Below are 15,422 nucleotides of genomic sequence, written 5' to 3' on the forward strand. Positions count from 1 at the left end.
ATGGGTGATCTAAGTTTTACATAGGAATTCATAGGAAAAGAATTTCAAACATCTTCTTTTTCAGAACAACAAAGCCATAATTAGTATATCTATATGAAAGCATATTCATAAAGTGTATTTTCAAGTTTGTTCAAATCATGACCCCAGGGGCCACAATGGTTGATCAAAATTTTACATAGGAATACACAAAAAATATAAAAATCTTCTGTGGAACAGCATAGAAGCATTATCAGATAGTGTAGATTCAAATTTGTTCAAATCATTAACCCCTGTGGTAAAAAGGGGTCACAATACAATCAAATGTAAAGGAAAAAAATTGGAAAAATCGTCTAAAGCCAGGATAAGTCAAAGAAATAGGGAAGCATTCTCAGTTTTTGTAGGTTCAAGTTTGTTCGAATCATGATCCCCATTGAGAGAGGTTAATTTGGGACCACTCATATATTTAAACTTGTCGATAGTGAACCGATTTCTGCTTTGTCTAGTCAAAAGGCTCAGATGAGCGAGAAGCTCATGTGTCTCTTGTATTGAAGAAGTAGTTATCTGTGATATCAAAAAGCGTAGGTTTTAATTTATCGTGAGAGATGGCTGTATAAGGTGTTAAAAAGTCGCACGTTTTGATGTTCTTCACTTTTGAAAAATTGGTGATTTTAAATTTTCTAAAAAAAATCTCTGCAGGTCTTTAGAATCAACGTCTGATTTACACAACTTCTAGAAAATACCGTAGCACAGTGCGTCTGAAGCTTCGCCTTTATAGCAGTTGATAATTCTTGTAAGGAGTAAAAATAGGTGCTTGGTAAAGCATTTGCTGGACATAGACATCTGTGTTTGTAAGGATCTAAAAATAAATATAAATATTAATATAAATATAAATATTAAAAAGAATACTGTTTTTAAAAGCTTAGGTGTAAAACAACAGGTTTCAATATGGAGCAGATTAATTTACGATGTATTTAAGACAAAATGAATCTTTTACGTCAATGAAGAAGATATTTTTGTTGTAAAAAAATTTCTCTTTAGTGGATAAAGCATATAAATGCATGTAGAAACAGAGAGTATGACAGACAGAAACAATTCGAACATTTCAGATTTTTTCTTCGTCCAATATCAGATAAACAGATAAAGTCCTCATTATTTAACTGGAAGCTTATCTATTATAAATAAATACAAAAATTAACAAGTTTCGGAAATTCACAGTATCTGTATTGTGTTTGCACATAATTTGCTAACAACCAATCAAAATTTCAGATTTCAGTGAAAACATTTTCTGTGTGCTAAAAAAATTGTGTACATGACCAACGTCTAGTGCTCTTTAAAATTAGTTTTTCCTAGCCTGTCGAATAAAGCAGTTCTTCATAGAAACAAGTTAACCACAGAGATGGGAGCTTTATACTTACCATGTCTAATACTTTCCTTGTGCATGTATGAAACATTTGGGCAGGTATCCTCACTTCAAAACAAGACATTTGATAAAAGTGGTTTGATGCCTAGTCCCGTATCAGGTAAAGCGTCCAATGTTTTACGGGACATTCTGAATCAGGAGAGTCTTGTACGTTTCTCTATGGTACAAAGAATCCAGCGCTTGGTTATGGATGCCATAGACAATAAAAACGATAGGGAAGTTATAAAAACAAAGCTTGGGGATGTTATAAATGAATTACAGGATTTGGAGAAAAAAGACCAGAGAATTGAGGCGGAAAACATGGAACTTAATCGAGAATTGAAGACTTTGGATGAAAAGTTAAAGCAGATCAACGAGACTTTACAAATAATTAGTGTAAATAATATCGTCGATCGGCTCGCTGCAACAGAAGACATGTTTAGTATTTTATCCGCCTTTGTTAATAAATCTCTTGAAAAAGCTCACGAGGACTTAAAAGAGTCAATGCTGCATTGGTCACAGTGGACTGGTAAGTAAGCTGCACAAAATATAATATAATATAATATAATATAATATAAAAATATAATATAGTATAATATAATTATAATATAATATAATAATAATATAATATAATATAATATAATATAATATAGTATAATATAAAATAATATATATAATCTGTTTCAATTTCGAGTTATATTTGAATCAATTCAATTACAATTACATTGCAATTTTTATTTCTATAAATGTTGTTACTTTCTTTGACACTACATGTATGTACAATTATTTTTACTGACATGGTCATTTTCCAAGATGTCTTTAACAATGTAAAATTTATATGTTGATTTTTCATGTTAATTTTCAAAATGACTCTTTTAAAGGGAAAACCTACGCTAGAATAAATTGTTGTATTGTTTGAAGATTTTTTTTTAGATTGATCACTGTTCGTAATCTCACAGGTAAAATTGCAACACATGTTAAACATATGTTTTACGTACATTTTGAAACATACGTTAAACATTAAAAATGATCACATATGCTTAACATACGTTTGAAACATATGTAGAATATATGATCTTTTAAAAACTAAAATAAAAATTGTACTTTTGATGGTTTAGTTATTTGTTTCCATAAAGAAATCACTCAAATTCATGCAACCTGGCAACTAGACCCAACCTTAAGGGTCCTCCACACCCTGTGACTTGTGACGTATATCGAGAAAAAATGCCATTACTTCCGGTTTTATATAGTTTGTGCACTGACGATTTGCCTGGTACCGCCTGTGTCAGAGAGTATTAGAAACGCTTTAGAGATAAAGGTTTTGTCAAGGGAAAAGTATGCAGTAAACCGAGAGCGACACCCTAATCATAAACAATGTACTCATGGCATGATCACGGAGTGACCGATAGAAAAAGATGTCCATTTTTTAAATAAAAGAACAACATACTTTTGGGTTTACGTTGCATTATAATTCGTAAATAACAGGTATCAGTATAACGAGAAAAGTTTAAGGTTATTTATTCTCTAAGGCTTATCAACCCATTGCCATATCGTCAACAAAGTCTGTGTTGAAAGTTGATATTTTTGCACACTAATTTGTGCGTTTCATTAATACATATCTCATTATTTGTTTTTTGAATATTGATAAATAGTGTGCATTTCTGGTTTTGCTCATTATTGATATCTGTCCTGTTCAGTTGCCAATGATGAGTAGCTTGAGTATGATGACGTATGCGGAGACTTGCCAAAGTTTTTGAGTCCCGGGCAACAGGAAAGATAACTCTAAAAAGGAACTTTGATACCAAAGATTTTAAAAATAATTTTTCTACATCAATGAATTTGATTTTAATTCAATTTCTTGTTATAATTTAATTCATTAATGTTTCTTCTAAACTATCAGGATTCTTCCTTAATTTTTTCTAGATGTATTTTAAAGAAAATGAGTTTTATTTATTTCTCATAACTAAATTAATTTCTTTAAAAAAATATGTTGACAGATAGAATTAAGTTTTTGTGTTATTTTGTGAGCTTAATAAAATACGATAGGAAAAAACAAGATTTGTTGTATTATGTTTGAAAACTTCATGGGAAAAATATCTTGAACCTTATAAAATTAATTTTTTTTAAAAAAATCAGTATAAATTATATTACTATTCCTGGCCAGTTTTTAAAGGCTGATATGCTTGTTAAAAGTAATGCTCTGTAATATGAGAACATAAGCTGGGGGTGTGTGGAGGACCCTTAAGTAGAGATGGTAATATGTGGAATTCAGAATATCTATAAATCAAGGCAGCAATCGACATCAATCCCGATGCAATTTACGGCACTTACGTTACGCACATAGGGACAAACTAACCCACTTACGCTACGCACACAAAGACAAACTAACCCCCCCCCCCCGCACTATATACATGGAATTAAAAATTAAGATAAGATATAAGAACGATTTCTTTCTACTTTTATTGCAGAGTCTCGATTGACAGAAGTGGTGTTTACAGCGGGGATTACAACTAATACACGCTTTCAAAGGGACCAAACAGTTATATTCCCGCATGTAATAACCAATAAAGGAAATGCTTATAATCCAGCTAATGGGGTATTTACTGCCCCTGTAAACGGAACATATGTATTCTTTTGTTCTATCATATCCGTTGGTTCCGACAACTCATGGGTTAAAATCATTAAAAACGGAGCTTTACAAGTTGTGATCGGTGCATATGGAAGCGCAAATGATTATGACTCATCAGCATCTAACATCGTCAATCTTCAGTTAATCAAAGGTGACAGAGTTTGGGTAGCTGGATATTCAGCAGCATTTCGGCTCTACTCAGAAAGTGGTAATCCAGTCGCAACCTTCTCTGGTTTTCTTCTGTAAACTCTGAAATGACACTTAATAATTCTTAAATGTGTGTTGTTAGAAAAGGAAGAAATTAAGTTTATGTCTCAGATTAAAATTCATCAATTCGTACAATTCATATCCCATCCTTCACGATGAGATACGTTAAGACGTGCATAATTAGATGCATTTCTACAGATTTAGGAAAACAATTATGACGTCACGTTAAATAAATACAACTAAATCTTCATAAGATGTCTAAAAAGAATCTTGTCATACATTCTCTGTTACTTATTTCCAATAAATAATATTAAATCAACTCCCGCTAACGCTAAGCTTCAGCAAATCGAATTAAATTTTATTTTATTTATCTACTATCGTTTCAGATTTGATGTAGCGTGGCAAACGAGAATAGAAATCGGACCTCTCGATCAGAAAGCGAACGTCCTAACACTAGGCTACCTTAACCGGTTAAAATAGATGAAGATAACGTACAGAGATCATTCTCATAAAGCTAGTATCCTGGTTGCAAAATTTTAAACCTATACAATATAAATAATCTACAAACAATACAAATCTGTAAAGATGAGCACGTCCCCTGGACATTCCAGTGGTTAGAGTATTTACTCTAGAGTCGCGGTGTAAGGATTTTATTCTTATATCGTGGATTGAATACCATTGCGGGACGTAGAGACCCATCCTTCGGATGAGACCGTATAAAACGAGGTCTCGTGTCGCAGTACGCTGGTACGAAAAAGATCCCTTATTTCACAAAGACAATTAGTGCTGCGTACAGGTCTACAGTGGCTGCAACGTTATTGTTGACAAACCAGTCGTGTAGAATCGTTCGTGTAACGTGCGTGATCGTTCGTGTAAAGGCCCTTTCACAATTGGCGCACGAGCTCTTTACAACACTTTGCAATCGGAATTTTTTAGCTTCGCGCGAGCTCTAGCATACGTTGCAGGATGTCTCGCATTCGTTGCATGCGTTTTAGTGGTCGCATCAAGTCTTCTCAAAATAGTGGACATGCACACTATTCAGACGCGACCAAATGCGATCCAAATTATCGCAATGCAACGCACGAACATTAGTACGAACGTCTTACAACGTTTTGTGTACTCGTAAGAGTGATGCACGATTTTTAAAGGTCGTAAGATAAATCGCAGCTGTCTATGCGTGTGTTTTGCGACCATGAGAATGTCGCTCATAGTGTCTCATGTAATCTTGCAACGTTTTACTATCATTGCACGATTTATCAGCTTCAATTTACCACGCAGATTTTATATATATACACCATATATATTATATATATACATCAATACGATATCAAACCGCCAAAACACTTTGCTGTCATAACGATACAGTCAATTATTAAATATGCACATTCTAAACGAAGAAATAAGAAAAATTGCAGCACTGTGTCGGGTTCTCTAAATTTAGAATTGCGTGGCTGATGGGTGTTGCCTAAATGCACTCGATCGAGTATTCGTACGCATGATCGCAAGAGCGCCGCACGTCCAATCGCATTGGCGCACGTTCCGATCACCTGATTACTAGCGCGATCCTATCGCATTATCTTACAACACTCGCTTTCATTTTATATCAGTCGCATATAGACGCAAGATATATCGCAAGATTTAATGCATTTGCATCGCACAATGGTCGCTTTAGATCTTGCGAATTTCGTACGAACACTTTTCATATGCGATTATTTCGGCAACAGTTTACGATCCAAATCATTTTTTTTCGGTCGTACGAATATTTTGTCGCGTCTGCTCCTGCGCCAATTGCGTCAATTGTGAAAGGGCCTTAACGTGCAAGATCGTGCGTGTATCAGACTCAATCGTTTAGAAACGTGTAAATTTCGTTTTGTAAGTTTTTATCGGAATGTTATTTGTTATACAAGCATTTTGCCTGTCTGTTGAGGCGCGATTTATATAATTGAAATCGGAACAAACTAGTTATCGCTTGGAAATAAGCAGTATAGTCAAATCAATAGATCAAAAATAGATATTTTTACAAATAAATAAATAAACAATTCTCAATGCTTACATAAATATTTAGTCGGCAAATGTACATGTACACGACATGATTGTCGGGGTTTCGTTTATCAGTGTTTATCTCTGGAGCTTTCTTTTAATTATTTTTATAATTTCTGCAAATAAATGATTTGTGAAATAATTGTTGATTTTAGAGATTCACAAATGGAAACATGGATATAATTTATAATTTAATTCATTTTCTCAAACTTATCCCTTTCTGCATATTATGATATCCAATGCAATCAAAACTCACGTACATCTTCTGATAGAACGAAAAAAAAATCAGTTTTCGTAAGTCGGAGAATTACGTAAATAATTATTTGTAATCTAAAATAATTAATAAGTCTTACATGTACATGTGTATTAAGTTCCAGAAATATCCATTTCTTTTTTTTTTTTTTCGTTTTTCAAGGTCGATGAAATAATATCAATACTATTATTTGAAATCTAAAATAAGTATTAAGCCTTATTTCGTTTTGAAAATATCCATTCCAAAAGAATTTGAACTATTTTGCGTGAAGAATCGTGCGTTTGCATTAGCAATCGTGTAAGATCGTGTAACCTGTAGAATCGTGTGCGTGAAGGATCGTTCGTGTAACAGATTTTATCGTGCCTTAATCGTGCGGGATCGTTCGTGTAACGTGATCGTTCGTGTAAGTTGTCAACAATAACTTTGCAGCCACTGTAAATTTGTAGCCTTCCCCTGCAATTGGTGGCGTCTAAATATGAGTGAAAAATTCTGGAAGGGACGTTAAATAACAAATAAATAAACAACTGAAACAAACAAGGTCATTATAACGACCATAAGATTTTCATATGCTGATTTATATTAAACTAGGTTTGTGAGCTCTTGAAAATGTCAGATGTATATGATTACGCCCATGAGAAAATGGTGCCTATGGCAATTTTTACACTTATTGTGCTTTTCATGGATTTTAATAGAGCAAAGCTAGGAGTGTCAAATCTGAATTTTTACGGCTCTATACCTACTCTAAATATGGTTTCAATGATACTTCAACAGTTATTTTACTTTTGCGTTACTAGTATATGTATGTATAAAATCAATTTTTGTTTCATTGTCTTTTTAAACAGTTTTTACAAGTAGAATCCATCAACAGTATGGCAATTATGAGTGTTTGAGTTGTTTGTTTTACATTTCGCTCATGTTGGGACGACTGGAAATTTAGACCTAAGAAGCATGCGACTCTCGGGCAAAAATTGTTTTGGAATCACATAGGATTAATTCGAAAATGATGTCATTTTAAATATGACTCTCGATCGCCCAAGACGTCAATTTTATTGTTTGAAATAAGTACTGATATATCCGCTCGACTTCCCGAAAATATATGTATTCTCTCTCTCTCTCTCTCTCTCTCTTTCTCTCTACATATATAAATATATATATGAGGGTTCCTGCATACAGGGTTTCAGTGAAATATGATTAGCGGTTATACTGAAGAATGGAGTCTTTCTGTTAATGTAATGAAATATATGGAGATAACGAACAGTATTCAAGCTCAAAAGTCCATTAAAGAATACAAATTATTTTGTTGCAGAGCAAAAAAACACGGACCTCCAAAACATAAGAGATGGGATCAGGTGCCGTGGAGGAGTGAGCATCCCCTGCCAATCCGTCGACAATTCAGTGTGTAAATAATGGCCTAACAGTTAGTATGAAAAACGTCAGTCAGCATTTTTTATTTAATAAGCATTCAAACATCCTTTGAAAAAAATATCCATACAAAATATGCTCAAAACACTCTACCCAAGATTCTCGTTGTCAATGTCCTGCTATTTTGTATACATAATGTTATTTTGAAAAAAATAAGTTCTTGCAAATTTTATGTATATATATCTACAGGTGATGTTCTTATAAAAAGAATGACTTAAAAAAAATGAAGAGAAGTATAGCGCTTTGAGCTTTTGAGAATTATATTTAATCAGTGAGGGACATTATACTTAAGCAATGTGATATATTAGATTTATCAGTGTGAGACCTTCTGTTTATAAGTGAGAGGCATTAAAATTTATCAGTGAAAAACAGTATATTTTTAAAGGTTATTTTTTATCATTAAAAGACATTATATACATTATATTTATCAATGAGACACGTACGGTGTATTTTATGTGTGAGAACATTATACTTATCAGATGATATTTTCATTATTTATTATTGAAAGACTACATTTTATCAGTGAAAACAAACTTTATCAGATTATATTCTATAACTATAATCGCTTTCATGCCAATATGAAGCTCTGATATATTGTCGATTATAGACACGTCCAGTGTAGGAATGCTTTTGGGTATGTTATAGCCTTAAAAGAATTTAAAATACATATATACATAAATACAATTACTATTTTTACATGTAACACATTCAGACATGCATTAATGCATAATCAACAGATATTGGCCATACTTTTATCACATGTTCGTAACAAAATGAATTATATATTTAAGGAATAACTGTCTATTTTTTTGGTTGCATGATGTGATCAATTGATTAGCTTGCGTGATAATTTGCATAAACGCCGAAATTATCACGCAAGCCAATCGATTGATCATCGTCATGAAACAAAAAAATCTGACAGTTATTCCTTATATTTACATGCTCTCGATTCCGCAAATTCACGCGCTTCTATCTCGCCCGCCACGTGATTTTTTTTAACCACGCCTATCGATGAACCAGTAGATTTATATAGAAAAAAAGTATCTTTACTATTTGTAGTTTTATCTAGGACAAAGAAATTTTAAAATGTAAATATAAAATAATAAATAATAGTTAAAGTGAAAAGGTGATTTATAAGAAGTCTTTGGGTGTAACATTTATATTTTAAGCTAACTGGGAAAGATGGAAGGCCATTGGGGAAAATACCTGACGTTGTTTGTTCAGTAATAGGTGATTTGGATAAACTTATATTTCTATAAATTGTTGGAGGCACTTCTCTCCCAGCTGTACTTGAATCTGTTGTTGTCTTGTCTTCATTCCGCGTGGTTAATTTTCCCTGATTTGTTGTTGGCTCAAGAGATAGGATAGTTATTTCTTCAGTGCCTTCTTCCATATTCCCAAACGAGACTTCCTCTTCTCTCGTTGTACTTTCTGAGCCACTCACTTCTGAATTTGTTATTTCGTTTTTGACTTGGAACCAAAGCGCCTGGATAAATGAGGCCCCACTGTAGATCATAATTTAATTTTTAAAATTCAAATCAAATCACGAGAAATTAGGAGCTTCATTAGTTTGAACACTTGGTATACATAGCCTGCGCAGACCAGTCCGACGTTGCGGTAGATTTATAACAACGTCATGAACAATTCGTCCGAATATGTGAAGCGTCCGGATACCTGAATTGCGCTAATTTTAGTTATATGGCCTTTCATTCCATTTTCAATACTAAAGAATGTTGGTTTAAATCAATATGTTTTATTGTTTAAATACTTTAATATAAGTTAGTACTACACTCTACTTGTTTAAATAAATAAAAAGGTACATGTGTCTTTGGAAAAGAAACGTGTTTATATGGTTAATTATTTCTACTTCCCAGTGTCTAATGAATACTTCTCCTAGTAGCCATGTCGGTACTGTCGGTAGAGTCTTATTTAATATAAACGCCTGTCAATTCTAAATGTGACATAATCTGCACATGTATACGAACGCTAATCGTAATCATCCAAAGCGAAATCTTATTAACGATTGTGTAATTTTGAAAGTGATTTAATTTATAAATGTCATCCTATCATAGAATGCGTTTTGGGCACAAAATACTGTGCATAAAAAATCAGATGTCATGTCCAGAAATACATAAAACCATGTTACAACTGTATTCTAACAGTTAAAGAAATATATTTGCCGACTACGAAAAAATTATCCTAGACTTATAAAATTATTTCCATTAATTAATACGTACCAAAACCATGTTAGAGAAGCGAAAGTCTCTTTCGTACCTATCGACGTACAATTAACCTTGCCGCAAGCCATTGATAACGGGTCGCAGGTGATCATCTTTTAAAACAAACAGCCGACCAGTGTTTTTACAATTAAGGAGGCTGGGGGGTCAACAAATTAACCACAAATTAACCACCAAATTTAACTTAATTTTTTAGATATGATATCTTAAGCTGTCAACTATCATTTGGCAAAGAATAATTTCAAAAATTTTAGTTTTAAAATTTGATCATTTTCTATATCTTCATATGGAGCTCTTCTTGTAAAGGAGATCAATATAGTCTAAAAATGGCCACAACTCCCCAGCCTCTTTAACACCCAGATCAAGAAATTTGAGCAGACTTGACAGAGTAGTTAAAAATTATCGTCCGGATAAATGAACCAAAATATAAAGTAAAAATTCATTTTGTGGTGAAAAAAGACCGTCCATATGGAGAACGCGGAATTTCGGTTAAACAAGACAAAATAACTTTAAAAAATTTCGTTCCTATGAAAAATCGTCTGGAAACTGGATATCTGGCGTCCGGATATCTGAAGGTCCACTGTATACATAAATAATATTGCACACTTTGGGCAGTGTGGCTTAAAAAAGAAAATGTTGCCTGTGCCGATGAACATGTAATAAAACATAAAAATTAAAAATCCATATTCTGACGTTATCATGAAAAGCTTTACGTCAGACTGGGCCGTGCGGATTGTATATACAAAATATTTACACCTTTAACGTTCGAAAATATAGTGTGTATTCTTTTAATTTTTATATTTTTTATTAAATCGTATTCATTATTTATACAGGGAAATGACAGCAAGATGTTTGCTTTAACTTTTGTTTGGCGAACATTGTCCGTGGCTTAGTATCTTGTGGGATGCCAATACACACAACTTTTGGACAAACCCACAGAAATTCCACAAAATTCATCAACACAAACTTATGTTCAAAAATGACCACCCCGGGTAAACCGCGGGTGGTTACTTACTTAAAGTTTCTTATTTAAGAGTATGTAGTTATATGCATAATGTAAGCACAAAACAAAGTAGATCAACATATAAGCAAATATTTTACATACAAAAAGGTTCAACACTTCAACCCCCTTCACAGTTTAATGGTGACAACTTCACAACAATACAAAGGTTATGTAGGTCTCAGTTGCTTTGGTGTGCGCAAACGCCACATGACCGTGAACAATCTAAGGAGAGTTCGCAGTCATCCCACACATGGGAGAGCACCCAAGCAACTAACAAATAATCCCCCAATGACCAATGTTCTTTAAGAATTGTTTAAGGATACACATTCCCTTGTTTTGTCTGGAAGAATTCTAACCCCCCTTGGATTTTATTAAGAAAGAGCTTGTTTCCTAGCTCGTTGAGATGTACGCCATCTGACAACAAAAAATGCCACATGTTTTTCAACAAATCAGGGTACTTTATGTAACAACCCCCCAACTTTAAAACTGATGAAGCGGCTACCCTATTAGCCTTGAGACGGGATCACTCCTTCGCTTTGTTGTCCCCAGAGTACCTCCATTTATTTCATGGAAGCATCTGTGACCAGACAAGTGTGGACTATGGAAAGCTAGCCTTGATAACCTTCAGATAGGATTTGATTTTCTCAATACAGATCAATTGATCCAATATCGTTCACCCACAGTGAATAACCAAAAAATCTGGGGATTCTTCATATTCTGTCAGAAAAAACACCTTTCTTTTAAGCTCCAAAAACTTCAAACCTGAATATCCTTGCCACCAGATATTCATATTCAATCTATCCAATCCAAGATTTGTTCCCCCCGGTCTGCATACTGATGCCACCATAGCATTCTTAATAGTAGATGAGCCCACACAACACACTGTAACTTCAGGGACCTCTACAAATTTATGCAAGAATTTGAATTGGCCTTGTTATATTTACAAAATTACAACTTATTTGCCCCAACATCTGCCCAAAAGGACATCCTATGTATAATTTATATGCCCTAGACTTCCAACGCCCTGCTTCCATTACGACATCGTGTGAGCAACCAGTTTCAACTGCTGCAGTGGCTACCCAAATACGAAATGAATAGGCCCTATAATGTCCATGGACCCCAAGAACATGAAGTGATTTTTTTTCAAAACTAATGAGAACTGATACCTAGTAAGAGGATTTTTCTCATAGTAGATAAATAATGGCCCTTAATTTTTTTTTATCTAACTGCACGATAATCTATCAAACTTGCTACTGGACACAAAATTCCCTCACTTTTATCAATGTCCAGAGAAGCCCCCTTCCTATCCTGATCGCATTTTGACATTCTTATGTGTACAAATACCTTGGAGTAATTATCTTGAAATTGAACATCGGTCACTTGTAAAATTGCTTGAACACTATTACCAGTAGACAATAAGAATTCTTCTACCCTGAAGAAACTCCCCCCAAAAAAGCTAATAAATAGGCATCTCTGAACAATTGAACAATTTTGTTTCATAACTATCACGACAAATGCCCGGTAAAGTCTCAACAACTTTTGTAAGCAACTGCAAGGTTATAGGTAACCTTGCATCAACGGACCTACTCGTTCTTCTCTTGCCCTCAAGAACCTTGACAACAAGAAAGTTCTTTGTTTCATCAACCCAATTAAGAATTTTGGATTGAAAACTAATAGATGATAAGTAAGATCTAGCCGTAGCGTAAGAACGCTTCTTAAGTGACAGATAAGCAACAAATTGAACAACATCCCTAAGAGGTGGTGGCCATGAAATTTCGTACCCAAATTCTTTCCGGAAATTATAAAATGAATTTTGCCCTCTTTCGTATGCTGTCTTAGTGTTGTAAGAGATTAAAGCATCTAGCAATTTATTCATTTGAATCTGTAAATCATGTTGACTAATTCTACTGGACGAGGATTTGGTCTGGTGTTTGCCTCTGGTGCCAATGTTTTTAAGCGGTACCACTGTTTGCGAGAAATATAACATTGTTGGTCATCAGTGTAAGAACCAAAAGTCTTACCAATTCTATAACTCTTTTGGATTTGGAAGACTGGGTATTGATGGCACTAACTAGTGAAAGATTATCGACATGAAACTAAACTTTTCATATAGCAACATAGGTCCCCATATCTCTATTGCTAAAACTACAGGTATGAGCTCAAGAAAAGTCATGTCTATCAAAATGGTTGTTCCAGTGTTTTGGCCATTGTAGAAAAAAAACAGCTTCCACTAAGGTAACCCCCACAATCTAAATGACCCGCGCCTGCACCATCTGTAAATAACTGTAAAATGCTAAAATCTTCCCATACAGTATCAGGAAATATGCTACCCCATTTAAATGGTTCAAGATCACCAGCCACATTTTTAGGTCACCCTTATTTCCCACTGATAATCTTATATGATGATGTGGCTTGAAAACTCCACTAAATGCATCATACATTCTTCGAATAAAAAGCTCTACTTAATTTGATTGCCTTTGAGAAAAAATTGAGCATCCAACTAGTGACTGCATTTCTTGAAGTGTAACTTTTTCCCTATCTTAAAAAATTTCAATCAGACTCTACAGAAAATCTAATTTTGCCTCTGGGATCTTTATTATCATCTCAAGTGTATTTATTTCGAAACCTAGAAATATTACTTAGTCGTTGGACCTGAAGTTTTCTCAGAGCTAGTGGTACTCCTAACTCCCCAGCTAAGTTACTAAAAGTAGACAATTGAATTTCACATTCCTCACTACCAGACCTATCTGCAGAGAGGAAATCGTCTAGATAATGATCTAATGTATTCAACCCAGACTTGAACTGAGTAAGCCAGTGTAGAAAGGTTGCAAATGTTTCCCAAAGTTTGCAACTAATGGAACAACCCATAGGAAGGCATTTATCTATGTAATAAATCCATCTACAGAGAAACCTAAGAAGTCAAAATCCCCTGGATTGATAGGAACTAAACGAAAAGCACTTTTAATATCCATCTTACCTATCAGGGCGTCCGTTCCCTAAATGGCAATCATATCAACTACACCATCAAAAGATGCATACTGTACTGTACATAAATCTGGGTCTATCAAGTCGTTGATCTAGTGGGGACTAGGATAGGATAAATGGATTTTAGGGACAATGTAACTGGCGAAATATGGAGGTTAGAAATGGAAGTTGATCAAAAGGACCCATGATTCGGCCAAGCTTTATTTCCTTATTTATCTTATCCATCAACTCATCAGGGTGTTCAATTGCAGACTTAAGATTTTTTGAAAACACATGACACCTTGGGCCTGTATAATTTATTTCAAAACTCTTTGAAAAACCATTTTTTATATAATTAGTAGCATGTTTGTCTGGGTATGATTGCAAATATTGATTTAACTTTACAATATTAATAGGGGAATTTTCAAAGGCCCAGATACCTTTGTGGTCTTGGACTTTGGGTTAGGTGTGACATAGGGGGTCTAACTTGGGGGTACCCCTGCAATGGTCCCCTAGGGTGACTTGTGGACTTGCCAACATGATTAGAAAAGGGACAAGATATTGTGGATGAACCCCAGAACATCTGTCCATCTACTGATATTTTGAATCTTACTGCTAGGTTTAACAACCTCTCTTGTGACCAACTCCCCTTTTTCACTAAAAAATATTTTTTTCTCTGAAGATTCTGTCAGGGAAGTGTTATCAAGCAATAATTTAATCTCTATGTATGTTGAACTAATACTTTTAGACTTCAACGAGTGAGAGACAATGCTAGCCAATAGTGAGTGAATGCTATCTACATAATGATTCTCGTAACCAATGCTTGTACCTGACTGAGATTCAATAGCCAAAGCAGGGACAGGTGCTTGGGGAGAGTTTGACTTTCTGGCCACAACTACATTCTCTTGGGCGACTATGTTTCCTGAAAGACCTGGTTTCTGTACTGCAGGACTATCGTCAGTGAGTGCCGCTGAAAGCTCTTGTCTTGAACGTTTTGACATTGGTGCTTTCCCCTCGTGGTCTCTGTAATTCTTTTTATTCTTATTTTTTGGTGGCATATCCGCTCGTTAGAGTAAAAAATAAACATAAAATTACTAATTCTAAATTAACAAAATACAAACTTTTTTGATGAATTTGTTACGCGTAAAATTGGAAACACAAATATGGCTGGCGAGTCACTTCAAAATCGAGCTTTAAATCCAACACAATCCAGAGAAAATATATACGTTGGATTAAAATAATGTTAAGAACATACAACTTTATTGTCCATTAACAAGATTTTAAATATA

The 15,422-nt window shown here is 34.3% G+C and overlaps 1 protein-coding gene and 1 pseudogene across 1 annotated transcript; one reads left to right on the forward strand and one right to left on the reverse strand.

The window, feature by feature from the left end:
* The first annotated feature begins 1,344 nt into the window (after positions 1–1,344).
* On the forward strand, positions 1,345–4,462 carry LOC133180861 (uncharacterized). The gene is made up of 2 exons (XM_061315312.1): positions 1,345–1,907; positions 3,847–4,462. Exons 1-2 carry the CDS (start codon positions 1,376–1,378, stop codon positions 4,251–4,253), a joined length of 939 nt encoding a protein of 312 aa, XP_061171296.1. The 5' UTR covers positions 1,345–1,375; the 3' UTR covers positions 4,254–4,462.
* Positions 4,463–11,767: 7,305 nt separating this feature from the next.
* Positions 11,768–15,191, reverse strand: LOC133180642 (uncharacterized; annotated as a pseudogene).
* Positions 15,192–15,422: the final 231 nt, after the last annotated feature.

This window comes from Saccostrea echinata, unplaced genomic scaffold (assembly GCF_033153115.1).
Source record: "Saccostrea echinata isolate AGI-Se365-2 ecotype Australia unplaced genomic scaffold, CSIRO_AGI_Sech_v1 ptg000007l, whole genome shotgun sequence".
NCBI classification, from domain to species: Eukaryota; Metazoa; Mollusca; class Bivalvia; order Ostreida; family Ostreidae; genus Saccostrea; species Saccostrea echinata.

Coding starts and splice junctions, on each gene's coding strand:
- LOC133180861 (XM_061315312.1), top strand. CDS start 1,376: ATGGGAGCTTTATACTTACCATGTCTAATACTTTCCTTGTGCATGTAT. Junction 1,908..3,846: donor GCATTGGTCACAGTGGACTG/GTAAGTAAGCTG, acceptor CTTTTATTGCAG/AGTCTCGATTGACAGAAGTG.